Source organism: Cucumis melo, chromosome 3 (assembly GCF_025177605.1).
Source record: "Cucumis melo cultivar AY chromosome 3, USDA_Cmelo_AY_1.0, whole genome shotgun sequence".
Classification (NCBI taxonomy): Eukaryota; Viridiplantae; Streptophyta; class Magnoliopsida; order Cucurbitales; family Cucurbitaceae; genus Cucumis; species Cucumis melo.
In genome coordinates, this window is record NC_066859.1 from 23882506 (window position 1) to 23900391 (window position 17886).

The following is a 17886-nucleotide window of genomic DNA, read 5'->3' on the forward strand; positions in this document are numbered from 1 at the left end:
GATTCAAGCTACTCCATCAAACTCCACTTCATATATACATTGAAGATTGTATCTTTTGGTCCGATTAACAATTTAAAATAAAACATATAATTATTACAAAAAAAAAAAGTACAAAAATCAACAAAGTCAACTAAATTAGGTGGAGTTAATTAATTAATTAAAAAGCACCCAAAGAATTAAATATTAGTAGCTTATGAAAAGTACTTCAAAAGATATATATTACAATTAAAAAAAGAATTAAGGAACTCAAAAGCTTAAATTAGTATGATATTCAAATACATCAAAGTTGATGTTCTCTATAATTGAAAAGGAAAGGTTGAGTACAATGATTAAGATATAACACATAGCCTTCCTTTTACACTAAACAAAACTAATTAACTACACAAGGACTCTAAAGGGAATTTTTGTCCAAATGTCTCTCAATGAAACTTTGTCAAGCAGAGGAATATATATATATCACTAAACATTTGAATTGATTGTCACACTCAAATTTGAAGTGGACAATCACACAAGAACTTTGCACAAAAACATTCTATTTTGTCCTTCTTTTTACAAGTACTTATGTTCATTGCAATTTAAATATGAGGAAACGTCACTAAAGAAAAATATATACTTATATACTTCATACTAGAGAAAGAAACTCACTCTAAAATGTTTCAGGCCTATCCAAATTATTCTATAATTATTATCATATCCATATATTAAAACCATTGATAAACATGTCTTATTTCCTTAGATGTATATAATAACAATCCAATATTAATTACTTTGTACAACTTTACAAAAACAAAAGACTAACTTGATGTTGTCAATAGCTTCTCTTGCCAGTTGTCTTTGTTCTCGTATGGAGTGTCCTTGGAGAGTCACAACAACAATAATATGTTCTTTGTCTCGAGCAACCTTTTTTTGCTGATAGACAACATTACACAATAGTATGTTTGGAGTTTGGTGGAGTTTTTTTTCTTTTTTTTTTTTTTTTTTTGAGAAAGAAACCATTGAGATTCTTTAGAAAACTCTAAAGAACTTGCATCAAGTCCGTAAATATATTCAAATAAAACATGGACAAATAGTCTAATACATGGAAAAGAGGAGGCTTAAGTTAAGCAAATTAAGAGTTATATATAACATGTAAATTTAAAGTTGAGGAAGAGGAATAATTCTTGAAGATCTTGTCTTTAGAAAGCCAAATAGCTGTATGGTTGTAGATAAATTCCTAGATTGTTTCAGAGTCTATCGAATATCCCTTGAAAATTCTTCTATTTCTTTCCAAACAAATTGACCATATGAGAGCCACCATAACGTTGAAAGAGATAAGACTTTTTTTTTTTTTTGTCTTAGTTCTCTAGTTGATAATGAAGGTTATCATGGAGCTTAGACTGTCAAAATTCTCATTTCTCCTTAGAATAGCATTTGTCTTATGCCATAGATAAGAAGCTGTCTGACAAGATAGAAAAACATGGCTTCCCGATTCACTATCTTTCCTGCACAATACACACCAGTTTGGATTCAGACATAGAGATTTCAGCCTCATATATGGATTTTATCGATGGTTAGAATTCCATCATTAATCAAAGTCCATAAAAAACTTCGCATTTTTTTGGGACTTTTGTTTTTCGAAGATTTATGTAGGCTTGTGGATTAAAGCTATGGGCGCGGGTTGGTGGATGCTTGCAAATAGCATATTTCACTAATTTTACAGAGAAACTTTGATTGTTATTTAACCTCTATACCGAGGTATCTTTACCATTATGTTCCAGAAAAACTAGGAAGGCCTGATTTGATCTCCCTCCATTGCTACTGTTCCCTAACATTGAGAGGTCTTCTTGGATCAAAATCTCAATCCTTGGTTCTTTCGTTCCATATATCTTTGATGGATCCTTCTTTTGATCTGGAGAGAGCAAAAAGCCTAGGGAATCTTGGTTTTAGAGAAGCATTACCATTCCAATTGTGATTCCAGAAGTTTTGAATTTTTCAAATTAAATTCTCATTGAACCAATGGTACCTTCTTGTGATGACTCTCCATGGAGCATGGAGCTGCTAAATTTTCTTAGAGTAGGCACTTCTCCCTTGTGGATTTTTTTTCATATTTAGCATCAATGAATTTTTTCCATACTGCCTGTGGCTCATTATGATATCTCCATAGCCATTTGTTGAGGAGAGCAAAGTTTGTTGATTCAACCGAGGTGATGCCTAGGCTCCCTTTCTCCTTTGTGAGGGTTGCTATCTTCCAAGAGACCGAATTTAAGGCCCTCTTCTCTGTACTTTTAAGGCAGATGTTTCCAAAAATTGTTTTTTTAAAAGAAATTTCTCCAGTGTTTTTCTATTTTTTTTGTAGCAAATTTATGGAGCTTTGAAAACTGAAAGCTGATATGTAGGAAGGCTTGCTAAGGATGAGTTGATCATGGTTAGTCTACCACCTTTAGAAATGAGAGCATATTTCCAGTTATTCAGTTTTTTGTGAATCCTGTCAGTAATGTTGTCCCAAAAAGAGCTTGTTCTCGGCTTGCCTCCAAGAGGCATCCCTAAGTATGTTATAGGGAGGAAAAGAGTGTTTATGCCTCAGCTATTAGCTACCTTATCAAATCTTTCTTTGTTGACGTTTACAGGGGTGACAGAGGTCATTGTAAGGTTGATGTTAAGACCAGAGGCAACTTTAAAGAGATGAATTGCGAACTGAAGATTCTAATGCTTTCATCATCATTTTGGACAAAGGGCAGAATATCATCTGCAAAGAGCATATGTGTAAGGTTTATATCTTTGATGATCACTACTTTGATCTTATTTAGATTCTCTAAATGTTTTAGGAGGCAATTGAAATAATCCATAGCTAAAACAAATATGAAAGGGGATATGAGATCTCCTTGTCTGATGCCTCTCTTTGGCTTTATCTTTCCACACGGCTTGCCATTGATTAGAATTGAATATTGAACCGTTGTGATGCAGCTTTTGATTCAATCCCTCCATTTTTATGAGAAATATTTCTTCTTCAAAATGTAGTCAATGAACTCCCAACTGATTTTATCGAAGGCTTTTTCAATATCAATTTGATGACAAAGCCTTTGGTTTTTTGTTTTCTCCACAAGTCTATTACTTAATTTGCAACCAGAATAGTATCAGTGATCTGCCTTTCTTTGACAAAAGCCATATGGTTCTCTGAAATAGTGCTTTGTAGAACTTCTTTGAGCCTTGATGAGAGAACTTTGGCAATGATTTTGAATAAGGAAGTGGTCAGACTAATTGGCTTGTAGTCAGCTACATAGATGCTCATTTCCTTTTTGGCTATAAGAGCAATGTAGGTTTCATTTGTGATCTTTCTGATCTTGGTGTTTTGAAAGAACTCCTGGAACACTTCCTTTATGTCAGGCTTAAAAATGTTCCAAAATATTTTTAAAAAGTCAAGGGTGAAACTGTCTAGGCCTGGGGCTTTATTTCCTTCAAAGGAGAAAATTGAGTTTCAAATTTCTTTCTCAGTGAAGGGAGATATAAGGCTGTCAGAAAAGGTGTTGTCTATGAGTTCCATTCAAGGTTGTCAATAAGGCAACTGATCTTATTTTTGGAAGAATATATGTTGTTGAAGTGAGCTACAAAGCCTTTTTTGGATATCTTCATTTTTGCTATGATTGATGTCATCTTTATCATAGATGCCAAAAATTTGATTTCTTCTTCTTCTAGCAGAACAAACTTTGTGGAAAAAGTTTTTGTTTTCATCACCTTCATTTTTCCAGAGTCTTTTTGCTCTTCGAGCCCAATATTGGGCTTCTTTGATGGTGGCATTGAGCAAGTCAATTTTGAGAGTGTATGATTGTTTGTCCTCCAACCAATTTACTATGATTGTTTTAAAGTTGTCTTCTTTAATCCATTGGTTGTTGAATCTAAAAGGAGAGGGACCCCAAGTAAGTGTGGGGGCTTCAAGTATAATAGGATAGTGATCTGAGGTGATTTTTGTGAGACGCCTACATTGGTGATGAAAGAATCTCTATTTTCAGTTTGGGTATAAAGGAATCTATCTAATCTTGATAGCACCGAATCATCTCTCATATTGGACCAAGTGTAAGATTTATTGATGAGGGGGGGGGGGTCAATGAGAAGGGAATTAAGGATGAAAGAATTGAACTTTTTCATAGTGTATTTGGCTGGGTTTGGGGATGATGTTTTTGTTCTCCATCTAACCACATTGAAGTCTTCTCCTATGATCCAGTTTAGACCACAAAGATCCGCTAATCTGTTAAGTTCCTCCCATTATTTGCTTCTTTTTTTTTTGTTTGCAGGGCCATACACGACAGAAAACCACCAATTAAAACCATCATGTTCTATAGTATTATTAGAGATCGAAAAGGACCCTTCTATAAAATTAACAACATTATATTTCAGATCATCCCACATTATAAGGATTCCTTCTTCTAAGTGACCTTCAGCATTTTTATAGAGGTATTTGATACTTATAGAGCTCCAAACAGATTTGATGATTCTGTTGTTAATAGCATTGAGTTTAGTTTCAGTAAGGCATATAAAGTTAGGGGCATAGCTAGAAATTTCTTTTTTTCTATTTGAGCTCTTTTTTGGGAAGAGTTAATCCCTCTTACATTCCATGTTAGACATTTCATGGAGAACTGTTTGATCCCGAAGGCTCATAGCCTATTTCAACATTGTTTTCATTTTCCATATTGATCTTGGAGGTGCTAGCACAGTTGTCAAAAAGCTAGTGTGAGCTTGAGGTGGTTATCCTTAAGCCAGTTGATGAGCTATTTTTTGAAAAGTTCCTTACTTATCTCCCACTTTCTAGTCCACCCTTCATTTTGTTCTTTTTCTCCTTCACTATCCACCAGAGTAACCAGACCATCTTTGATAATCTCTGACTGTGTAGGGGAGATTTGAATTTGAGTTATGATTGGAGAGTTCGGGCTATAGATATGTTCCACTTCCACTTCCTCATGAATGGGAGATATTGTCCCCAACTCCACTATCAGGTTTATGGCCTTCTCCTTCTTCTTTGTGTCCATAATTTGTTTAGCATTGAGCTCAATTGTCTTGTTGTTGTTATTTTTAACTTTATAATTCATCAGAGGACTTTTCTTTTTCTTGTGGATGAAAGTAGCTTTTGGTGGACTGATTTTCAGAGGTTTAGGAGTTCTATTGCTTGTGGGACTTCCTTTGAACGTGAGGCTTTCAATTCGGAGTGGTTTTGCAGGGGCATTTTCGGGGTTGTAGAAGAAAGTTTTGTTTTTTTGGTGAGGGGAAGCTTACTTTCCTTTTTGGAAATTTGTTCTTCTGTAATTCCTCATGATGATCAGCAAATACCATAATGCCCTTCCCTTTATCCATCTTCCCTGAAATGACAGACTTAAACCTTCCATCACTACCCCTAACTCCATCAGAGTTGTCAGAGATAATGATGGCCTTGGAAGTTGCATTTGGAGAATTTGAAATGGTTGGCCATTTGTTACTGTTCCAATTGTGCTTTGTGTGGATTCCTTTGCTTTTTTATCTTTTTTCTCCGGCAGAATGGCAACGAACCTTATGAAAGAAAAATTCTCAGCTTCAAAATCGAATTCATTGAACTCTAGAGCAGCTTGTCTCGTAAAAGAACCGTGAATGTTTGCGTTTCTCTCCTTAAATCATCTTTCTTCAATATATGACTTGATTTAAACTATAAAAATGTTACCTTTACTGTCCGTAGATTTGTGTTGGAATGAAGCCTGTGTAGCTATTCATGATCTTCAATCCGACTTCAACTAAATCTGTCTTTCTCATTGTTGATTTTAAAACTTCTACTAACCCTCCGCATACGTCCTCTATCTGTCGGTAGGAGTTCATGTTCCATGCATTCAATGGGAGTCCTTTGAAGCTTGTCCAACCTCCATAACTTGGTACCAGTTTTGGGCAAGCATGTATATCTTCCGTCCAAAAGTTACCTATTGTGGTCTACTTTCTATTGATACAAAGGAATTTAACCTGCTCTTTTTCTTGTAGAATAATGATCACTTTCTCCACATGGAAAGGCTGATAGGTTAAGTTTGTTTCAATTTATTTTGACAGCTTGTCGAAGATACGGTCTCAATCGTCATGCATGTATCTTCTTGTTATAACCACCATTTTTCCCAATCTATCTTGAATTTCTTCATAGTGGCCAAATCTTGTTTTTTCATTTTCATTTTCAGATGAGCTCTCATCACTTGAACTTTCGGAAGTTAGAACTTCTACATATGATCTTTTTCTAGCACTTTTCTCTTCTGTTTTTGTTTCCGATGAGGAGGGGTAGAGATGAGTTCCTCTGCTAGCTTGCCCTTTTGAGGAGGATGGGAGGTATTTTTTTGCTACTTCTTTGTAGTTCAGCATGTTGAAGAATGATCTCCACCCTGTTAGTTCTATACTCTATGATATCAGACTCTTTCTTCCTTTGTTGTCCACTTTGAATATTTCAGCTAAAAGACCCTTTTTGTTCTATGTTCTGCTTAGCCATAGGCATTGGCCATCAGCTCGATTTTCCATAAAGAACTTGTTGTTTTTTTGGAGTATTAATGAGAGCAGAGAAAGCTGATCTTTTCAGCCAGGACAATTCCTCTAGAGAAAGTACAATAATATAAGTTTTTCGAGAGCTATATTCCGAAATCACAAATCTTGTGTTGCTTGTCTTTTTGTCCAGGTCAAGTAAGAATTCTTTTTCTTTTTTTTTTTTCTACCTAGCAATATCTAGGAACAATCTAGGAGAGCGACATTGGTGGGGCTGGAGAGAAAGAATTTTCAGGAAAAGGTTGGGGAAGATTCAAAATTATTACTATTGGATTTGGTCATTGTGTTTGAATATGGTTTTGCAGTGGCTGTAACTACTTTGTTTGAAAGAGTAGATTCAGGCTTTGAAGAAGGAAGAACTATGTTTCTTTGTTGTGTTTGCAATACCATCTTCATCTTTGGGATCAAATACTTTCTAAAAGAGAATGTGAGTGAAGATGAGAGAGGGAAAATTAAAACCATAAAACTTACGTCTCATAATATTTAACTTGTTGAGGTATTATTACTTTCAACACTAATTCTTGCTAAAAATATTTGACCATTAGCTCGATGTTACTATAAAATTTATAAAAAGTAGATTGTTTTACTCGACGACGGATGTTTTGCATTTTATAATAAAAAGGCATAGTGACAAACTGGTACAACTATTGGTTGGATATTATTGACTAATCTTTTAAACTTGAAACGAAAGGGAAAGTTGGAATTCTTACCGGTAAAAGAACTCCAAACGGATCCCAAAATGTGGATTGTTTCCACCGGGAAAAACCGGCGGCAGCGACAATCAAAACGAGATGTACGAACTCACTGCTAGGTTCCGGCTAGAGGAACGAAGAGAGGATGGAAATGGTGATTTCGTTCCACTTATTTATTAATTTTGACTCCAACTTTATATATTATATATATTATTGTTTTGTTTAAGTAATTTTATAATCTAAATTTTATTTGAAGCATATTCACATATATCTATATTAGTATAAGTTATTTATTTTCTTCTAACTTAAATACTGTTAACAAAATAATCGAAGAGGTCATTTCATAAAACAACTCCAAAAGGTTAACTAAAATTTGAACCACCCAAGTGTAAAGAAAGAGTAATTTTGGTTGGCTAAAATTAATTAAATTAGTAGTAATTACATAATAAAATCAACTGATTTAGCAACATGGAGTTCATTATTATTGTTGTTTTTAACGGTTTTAGGTGAAAATGGTAAGTGGTTGAAATTCTGATCTCTCCATTTTTTGTGGGCATTATCCTTTTTTGGACCTTAAAAATCGATTGACTTTGAAACTCACCATTATAATTTAAACTCAACAATTTTGCCTTCACCACCTTCAAGGCGGAACCATTTTGTGTTTCGCCTACTCAGTTTTACTTCTTTTTTTTTTCTTTAGTTTCCGGTGGTTTCCGTTTTCGGTCTATTTTCATGGTTTAAAAACTCACCATTTCGTCGGTTTCTTGTGAATACCAAAAAAAAAAAACAAAAAAACAAAAAAAAAAAGGTAAAAATAAATTAAATAGATTAAAATCCCCCCCCCCCCCCCCCCCCCCCCCCCCCCCCCCCCCACAAAAGAAAGAAAGAAAGAAAGAAAAACAACATACAATGGCTGGCTTTAGTACCTTGTTTGTGTGGTCGTTGTTGTTTTTTGTGGTAGCAAACGCCAATGTAGATGAAGATGAATACTGGAATACTCGTGCCACCGAAGCTAAGAAAGTTGCAAAATCTGCCTTCAATCCTAACCCTGAAATCGTTACCGATAACTTGAACGCCGCCGTTAGTCGGTGAGTTTTTTTTTTTTTTTTCTTTTAATGAAAATGAAATGTTTGGCTCTGATGTATCATGTATATCATGGTTGGTTTGTTTTGGTAGAGCGATGGTGGGTCGCAACAGTACGAGAAGGAGCCTGAAGAAGTATAGAGGGCCATGCTTGGCGACGAACCCCATTGATAGATGTTGGAGATGCGATCGAAATTGGGCTAAAAACCGAAAGAAGCTAGCGGAATGTCCATTGGGGTTCGGCCACCAAACCATTGGTGGAAAGAGAGGACCAATCTACGTGGTGACAGACGCGTCTGACGATGACTTAGTTAACCCTAAACCTGGAACCCTACGATATGGTGTGATCCAAAAAGGACCACTTTGGATCATCTTCGGGAGAAGCATGATCATTAGGCTGAGTCAAGAGCTAATGATCTCAAGCGACAAGACCATCGACGCTCGTGGCGCTAACGTCCACATTGCCTTTGGCGCTGGTCTCACCATTCAATTCGTCAACAATGTAATCATTCATAACCTTCACATCCATGACATTATATCCAAATCGGGTGGAATGATTAGAGATTCAGTGGATCATTATGGGTTTAGAACACAAAGCGATGGCGATGGCATCTCCATCTTTGGTTCTTCTCATGTTTGGATCGACCACGTTTCCATGTCCAATTGTGAAGATGGTCTTATTGACGCCATCATGGGTTCCACAGCAATCACTATCTCCAATTGTCATTTCACTCACCACAACGAGGTAATTAACAACAACAAACACTTTTTTTTTTTCATGATCATATATTATATAGACACGTATGTCCACACACATGTATGCATGCATACAGGTGATGTTATTTGGAGCGAGCGATAGCTACGCAGAAGACGAAATTATGCAAGTAACCCTAGCATTCAACCACTTTGGGAGAGGATTGGTGCAAAGGATGCCAAGGTGTAGATGGGGTTTCTTCCATGTTGTTAACAATGACTACACTCATTGGCTTATGTACGCGATCGGCGGTAGCCAACATCCTACCATTGTTAGCCAAGGCAATCGTTTCATCGCTCCTCCAAACCCTAACGCCAAACAGGTAATATAATTACAACCATAAAACGGAAAGCCCAAAAAACACTACTATAAGTATTAGCAATATGACGGATTTGAGTTTGTATATATTGGTAGGTAACAAAGAGAGAATATGCAATGGAAGACGAATGGAAGCATTGGTCATGGAGATCAGAAGGAGATGAATTGATGAATGGAGCAGTGTTTATTCCATCAGGTGACCAAACAAAAGGGAAGAAGAAAGGCTTATCAAGATATGATATGATTTCCTTCAAGCCAGGAACCTACGTCAGGAGACTTGCACGCTTTTCTGGCACACTTGAATGCACCCCAGGCAAACCATGCTAGCAAATTAAAATTTCTTTTTTTCTTTCCTTTTTTTTTTTTTTTTTGTTCTTTTCTAAATGTTGTTATATTTTCCTTTAGATATAAATAATTTCGGAATTTTGAAAAGGGTATTAGTCTTCTCCATTATCGTCGCTCAAATCTGTGCAGGGAAGAAGGAAGAAGAGACCAAAAAAAAAAAAAAAAGAAAAGAAAAAAAAAGAAAGAAAGAAAGAAAGAAAGAAAGAAGAAGAAGAAGAAGAAGAAGAAATATTCTTGTCTTTGTAAAGCCCCTTTTCTTCTGTGCATTCCTTTGTTTTCTACACACACACTTCTTCACTTCTTTTGTTCTTTTCAGTTTGTGGGAGAAAATGGAGTATCAAAGGGAATGAGTCCAAATAAACTATTGTGTATTAAATTTCTCATATTAATACTACGAATATGGCTGATCCCTAATGTCTTGTATTTTTTTTAGTAATATATATATATATATATATATATATATATATATATATATATATATATATATATATATATATATATATAACCAATATTTATATGTATTATTGTGTCTATTTTAATGGTGTATAAATAGTTTGATTCATTTTTAAAATTCTTGAAGTTCTCACCTAACTAAATATTGGACATAAAATGAAAGTTGGTAGAGAGTTTAATTTGTTTTGTTTATTAGAAGCAAAACTAAATAGATATACGGAATATCCAATTTTTCTTTGGTTAAATGTATATTTAATAATATATAAAAATGTATATAAACTAAAAAGATTGAAAGGATTGATTTTGCTTCTTGTTTGACCGAAGAAAGCGTTTAATGGTAGAATCGTAAAGTTTTTAATGGGAGAATCAAAGTTAATTTTACTACCATTTAATCATATCATGCAGTTTTTATGGTTATATTTGATCATTTGAATATTTTTATTATTGCTTATATTTGTTGAATTTATATGGGAAATGATATTTTTTAGAGTAGAATGGGCTAACGACCAAGGAGAAATGAGGACGAAAAGAGCCTTAGAGAGGTCAAAACTGTGGCACGATGAGAAAGTAAAAGAGATTTAACATGTCATCCAAAAAGCGTCGCAATGCTTTTACAATGCTATGTGAGACGACGCTTGAAATCCTTGAGGCTGTAAAATAGAAAAAGCATTGTGATATATTCTACCATAAAGTCAATACTCGTGTAACATTGTGTGGCACATAGTGGGCTAAATGCTTCAGCCTGAAGTCACAATGTTGAACATTATATTGTGACGCTATTATGTTGATGGTTCCTTCAATTTCTATTCCTTATTTGTTTATAACCATGGGGTCAATAAGTGTCTTCATAGAGGTTATGTGTTCAAGAAGAAGTGACGATATTACAATTGATGGAAACTTAGATCGACAACTTTATATATATGTTTGATATGTTGCTGCCAATAAAAAGATTCAATGAATATTTAAACTTTTTTCTTCTCTTTAAATGGACACAAACGGTGAGTAGCCAACATTTTGTCAATTCTCATCCATTACTTTCAAACGTATGTTTAAAAATAAGAACAATCATTGTTGTATGTGGGCATGAGCTACATATCTTTAGTTTTCCATTAAGATGGAAAAAGTTAGTACACGGTTTAACTTTCAACATTACGAAAATGTGACAATAATCAATAATAGATACTAAAAGAATATCTAGCTATCCGTATCTTTTTCAATAGTGTATGATATAGATTGACATTTTACTATATTAACATTTTGCTATCTTATAAATATTTTGGTTTATATACGGATATGTTTGAAAGTTTTCTATTAAATTAGCTCTAGAAAATGGTTTTGATATTAGAAAGAGCAGAAAAAAATGATATATTTTTATATTTATTTATAATAAAATCCAAAACTTTTAAAAATATTAACACCGTTGGATTGTTCTCTTTTTGTATATATTATTACTATTATCTAATCATAATGTATGCATAAGTTCAATAAATTCATATTTAAAGTGGAGAAGGAATCTAATTAAAGTAAAATATTAAAACAAAAAACTGGTGAAAGTAAAATAAGAATATATATAAAAGCCTCAACATAGATAAACTTTTTTTGTCTCCATTGTACGTTTGAGTTTAGTAATAGGTTTCAAATGACTCTTTGGTTTTATGATAAATTTATTTTAAATTTTACTTTTTTAATATATATATATATATATATAATTATAAAAGATGCATCCTCTCTCACTATTTTTTAAATTAATTATCTTTAAGGTTAGTGGAATCAAAGTATATAGGATGTGAAAAGTTGGAATGCAAATGGTTTTTTATTTATATTTTAGAAATTAGTTACAAATTAAATATCTTATTAATTCTAATTAACAATACAATTTTAAACACTTGAAAGTTGAAAAGTTTTTGTAACTTTTTTCTACTATATATAAAAGACTTCTTTGATTTTTTCTATCAATATTGTTATTAAGAAATTTGGATCCATCCAATAGATTGTGTAATGAGACAAGATTGATATGTCTATCATTTAGCAAAAATATTATAAATGTTGAAATAACAATGAGTGATCATGCAAGAAAACAAGTTTTTCTTCCACGAATATCATTAAGCCCACAAAATGACAATAGATATTCATTCAAGTTCAAGAGAAAACAATTCTTCATTACTTTATGCTTTGCAATGACAATTAACAAAGCACAAGGACAAACAATTCCTAATGTTGTAATATATCTTCCTGAAAAATGTGTTTTATCATGGACAACTTTATATTGCACTATCTAGAGGAATTTCAATATTGAAGACAACAAAAGTTTAGATTAAGCCCATAGGTGACAATAAGTTACCTTCAAATTATACAAAAAATAAATATTGTTTATAAAAAAAATCATTTTTCGATACATGCAAATCTTGCATTTAAATTCTTATATTTTAATTTAATTATTGTAACTTCTTCCCATATACATCTAATTCTATTAGATTTTAAATTTTGTACTTTTAAATTTAGCACAATCTAAACATATACATTCAATATTTACTATAATCTAAAACTACGGATTGTACATGCATATTTACTATAATCTAAAGTTACGCATTATACGTGCCATATATGTATCTTTTACTAGTATATATTAAAAGATTGAAACTATTTATAGAATATAACAAAATTCATTCAACCCTCCTTATCCATTTAAATTTATTTTTGCTATATTTATAAATAGTTTTAATTTTTTTTATGGTCTACAACAATTCCCCCCCCCCCCCCCCCCCAAGCAAATTAAAGTGAAATTTGTGCAAGTACTAATTGCAACCAATCAAATTAAAAGAGGTTTCTATATTCTTTCTATGCTTTCTTCCCATCACTTTTTGCATTTTAAACATTTTTGCGTTGATATATACATGGAAGATAAATTCATATTTCAAAAAAATATAAACATATCTAGTACAAAAATGAGTTTATTTTATGTCTGCATTTTGAAATACTTGACAGTTCTAAATAAAATAAAAAAACATCCATAATAACAAAAAAACTGAAAAATACATGATTTTTTAAAATCTTTGATACTTGATAGGTTTAAATCATGGTGTGTAAATTACTCGACATTTTTCTTGAAATTATCCATTTCTAAATGATTTCTCCCTCTTTACTCTCAAAATTTTATCCCAAAATTTGCTTTCTTCCTTCCTCCAGATTCCCTTTTCTTCCCGACTCCCTTTCTCCCACACAACCCGTCCCCCGATTTCCCCTGCTCGCCGCAACCCTCTCCCAATATTTTAATTTGTCGGTGTGTTTTTTTTATACGAGATTAGTGAAGAGATATGATTCTTGTCTTCCCAAAAGGTAAAAAGAGCCAAGCGCTTTAGTTAGCATTATCAGGTTTAGATTTATTTCTTCTTTTTACTTGCACATTAGTTGACGGGTTAAAAACAGTAGGAGGCTGATGAATTTATTAAGAATGTTGCCGAAACATCATACGTTATTAGGACAAACATATATATGTTTTTTCTATTTATAAATAAGAGAAATAAGAGCTGGGATCTGATTAAACCCATGAGAAGGAAAACAGATTGCACCAGCACCTGACTACCAACAGGGGCAAAGCTTCATATTACAAACAGAAACAATTTTCATTCATACTCTCTCTCATACATTCACAAATTTTATACGTACAACTTATAAAGAATGGCAACGATACTGTTTAGGAATATAGTAACATGAATTTTGTCCTTGTTAAGTTTTTTAACTGTAAATTAGAATTGTTATGATGGCTTTGAGGTAAACTGAATCAGCAGGTTGGAGGATGTGGGCTATGCAGTTGGTGTTTAGGAATAGTAACACATTGATAGATACTCTAATCCTTGGTTTTATGATGGATTTTTATTTGGATCGATCCTTTTTCGTTCTTTTGAATTTACTTTATCATTTAAGTTAATGTTCAGTTCTGCTTTATGCTTCTTTGTTCTCACAGGGAAATAGACGGGAGACACGATTATTTGGCATTCTGTCATTTGTACCCTGCACAAGTTGGAAGGTCGTTTTGTTTGAAAAGGTGAATACTTGCATTTGATTGCACAATTCGCTATTAAAGTATGGAGCAAGTATGGTAGTTGTTATACTTGCAACTCCAAACATTTTGTTTCTGCGTAGGGATATTTTACATTTTGTTCTATTTGAATGAAAATTCTATTATCAAAGTTCTTAGTTTACTGCTATCTTTAGTTTTTTTTTTTTTTTTTTTTGTAGATTTCAAGGAGTTGAGGATAACGATCAGTGAGACTTTGAGTTTGGAATTATCTAAGAGTATTGTGGTGCTTCGAGGAGGGTGTTGGCTCTGTTTCTTGTTATTACATATGCTTTATGTTTTATGATTAAGAACGATGATCATAACTCGTTTTGTAATATGAATAAAAACGATGTTCCTATGTTGTAAGTATGTAATGACCAACTATATGTATGTTCAAGGATATATATTATGTAACTTGTTAGTTATTTGATTGAAAGTTTAGTTGATTCAAGAAACTTAAATGGTTCAACAGATGGAAAGTTTAAATTCTTGCTTATATCCGAGTTGATTATGTTCAATGTCATTGTTGGACTTCAAAATAGGTGCAATATAAATCATATGAATATTTCAAATGGTACAATTTTTCGTTTAAAGAAAACATTGACATGCAAAACGTGTCAAAAATTAACTTAGTTGTCAATTTTTTAGCGTCAAAAGAAAACTTCATTTGACACGTAATACGTGTCAAGATTAATTATTCTTGATAAATAATACATGTCAATAACAAACAAATTCTTGACACATAAAACATGTCAAGAATAAGCAAATTTTGATAAATGAAATATGTCAACTGATCTCAAATTACTTTACGTTTTTTACCATAAAAAAAAACTCTTATTTTTTACGCTAGATTACTTGACGCATTGAAAAAAATCAAGTAAACGAATAATTAATTATCCATTTTTTTAGCAGCGGAACATAAAAAATATAAGTAAAAATATCATTAATATAAATATAATAGAAAATTACTATACATGTTAACTTATACAAAAATCATAAAATATTTGGTTATTAATCGTTTATATAATTTTTCAAGAATTGAAATCGACATTTTATCATCAAAAATTTCTATAAAATTAGACACCTAAATTTGGAAAATTGCATCCATATCTTAAATGGGGTCTTAAATATTTATTTTTAAAAAACCGACAAAATATTTATTAAAAAATTAACTAGATAATTTATCGATCAATTAGGTAAAAATTAATATACATATTAACAAGTATAACATAAAAATGGATTGTTGTCCTCCTAATTAAATTAGCTATAGAAAAAAAAAAACTAATTGAGAAAGATTAATTATAAGAAGAGAAAACTTAAACTAAATACAGATATCAATGAAAAGAAAACATTTGATATAAATGGTCTTCATTTCTTCATATTCCTCTCTCCTCTCTCTTCCCACTTCCTAACTTCTCCCAAACATTTTTCTCGTATCGGTGAGTTTTTGTTTCCTTTTGTAAGTTTAATTATCTTCCATTTCAATATACATAAATTTCCCTCTAAAAAATCATTTGTATTGAATTGATCTTTTTTTACTATCCTTAGAATTTGGGTTGAGTCGTAAATTATATTATTATTATTATTTTTTTTATTAATTTAAAATATTTAAATTTGTCTACCACTCATATTAACAACTAAAATTTCATAAAATTTAAATGTCAAATGTCAAAATTCAATCTATCTATTACAAACTTAATTCATAACAACAATATGAAATGAATTATAATATATATTTATAAGTTATGATACATATATTATAATAATATTAGAAATTTGAATTGGGTTAAGTTTACTTAATTTATATTTAAAAAAATATATAAAAAGATTTAACCCAACCTAACTCAATCCAAAATAAAAACGAACATAACCAAGTTTTACTATTTGTGTACATTGGATAGTCGAGATTATTTAAACACCTCCACTTCCCAACTTTTACAATTTTGGTTTATTTATTAACCAAATTATTTTTAGCATTAATTGAACATCTATCATTTTTCAAGAAGCAACTTTCTCCCTCACAGTAGACATTATTTCTTTCTCTCAGATGCTGTTGTTGGTGATCATCTCGTCAATGACACGAATTTTATAAAGTGGGCAAACATATCCACATTTTAGCATATTTCTTCTTCGAAGTGATTTTGAGGATATTTTAGGTATATTTTCATCATAATTTATGTGAAATTAAGACCTTTTATTGACATATTTTCGATATCGAAATTCAAAGTGTTGCTTATACCAAAAATTTGGAAATTTGCATCTAAATTTAAGAGAACCTATTTGCAACTTCTTCTTTATAAATTTTTATTGTTCAAATGGGTAAAAACGAATATACATATCCAAGAAAATGATTCTTGAACTTTTCCGTTAGAAAATAAAATTAGATAATTGCAAATTATATATCTAATAAAATAAAATGGTGCATGCAAAAGTACTCAACTAATTTTTGAAGTGGAAGACCATGATGGTGATATTAAGAGAAAGAAACCGTATGAAGTTTAATTAAAGTAGATTAAAAGATGGTGGTAATTTTCAGATTTTTGTCTACATTGGGTATGTATGATCATATAATAAAATTAACAAATTATAAAATTGACATTGTGTATATTTATTCAGACTATATAGATACAGAATTGAGATGTTGATATCAAAATAATTCAATAAAAAATTTCTTCCTCAATTAAATACACTATATATGAAATCTGATGTCATTAAATTTGTTAGTAGAATCAAAGAAATTATGGTGAATATAAATGGAAGGAGTGATTGTATTTGAAGATTTGAGATGGAGCAAAATAAAAAAAAAATTAATTGTTGAGAGTGGGATTTGAACCCACGCCCTTTCGGACCAGAACCTTAATCTGGCGCCTTAGACCAACTCGGCCATCTCAACGTCATATAATACAGTGTGGTAGATGACACTAAATATTCTTTACCACAACATCGCAAAATTTGAGTCCAACAAACATGCACGTGCGTGTATGTGTGTTGAGTTGAATTCGCTCATAAATTATATATTTATCACTACGTTTGCTAACTTTTTAACATTTCAGTTCCACACATACATACTTTCCTCATTCTATTTTCTTGAACTTGATAAATACTATTTTTCACCACGTTCAATATTAATATTTGGGGTATTTTCAAAAAGCCCAAGCATACAAAACCCATGGAATAACTCTACAAATAGAAGATTTCTTTCTTTTCATTCGAAGGATTGAAAATTTTACACTCCAAATAGTCTAAAGAGATACAAACACCTTAAGCTAGAGTTCTTTAGACATGCATCAAAATAGTGAAGATCGAATCACGTTACATCAAATCAACGTAAATATAAATTCAAGTTCACGAAACACGTTTTTCCAAAAACTTTACAAACGACTAGTCCAGAATATATATAATATATAATGACAACCAATGAGTCATGCAAGCAATGAGTGTGGCATTTGCATGAGGAGGTAGCGTAGAGTAAGTGAAGGGGAGTGGGGTCCAAATACGTGAGGAAGCAATATTAATGGATGCAGAAAATAAGGGGTACGGGTGGCTAAAGAGAGAACACAAAAACAGAAGGGTACCACCACCATCATCATCCTTTTAAAAATTCTCTTCTCTCTACTTGGCTGGATGGTGTTGCTTTACTACCCCCTCATTCTTTTTCCTCCGCTCTCCAA

General features: G+C 32.1%; 1 protein-coding gene and 1 non-coding gene across 2 annotated transcripts; one reads left to right on the top strand and one right to left on the bottom strand.

Moving 5' to 3' along the window:
- Nucleotides 1–7823: 7823 nt before the first annotated feature.
- LOC103496402 (pectate lyase-like) lies at nt 7824–10116 on the top strand. The gene is made up of 4 exons (XM_008458237.3): nt 7824–8290; nt 8379–9030; nt 9119–9361; nt 9454–10116. Exons 1-4 carry the CDS (start codon nt 8112–8114, stop codon nt 9682–9684), a joined length of 1305 nt encoding a protein of 434 aa, XP_008456459.2. The 5' UTR covers nt 7824–8111; the 3' UTR covers nt 9685–10116.
- A 6911-nt stretch (nt 10117–17027) lies between these two features.
- TRNAL-AAG (transfer RNA leucine (anticodon AAG)) lies at nt 17028–17108 on the bottom strand. Its single transcript has one exon. It is a non-coding gene; the product is annotated as a tRNA-Leu (tRNA).
- Between the last annotated feature and the right edge of the window lie 778 nt (nt 17109–17886).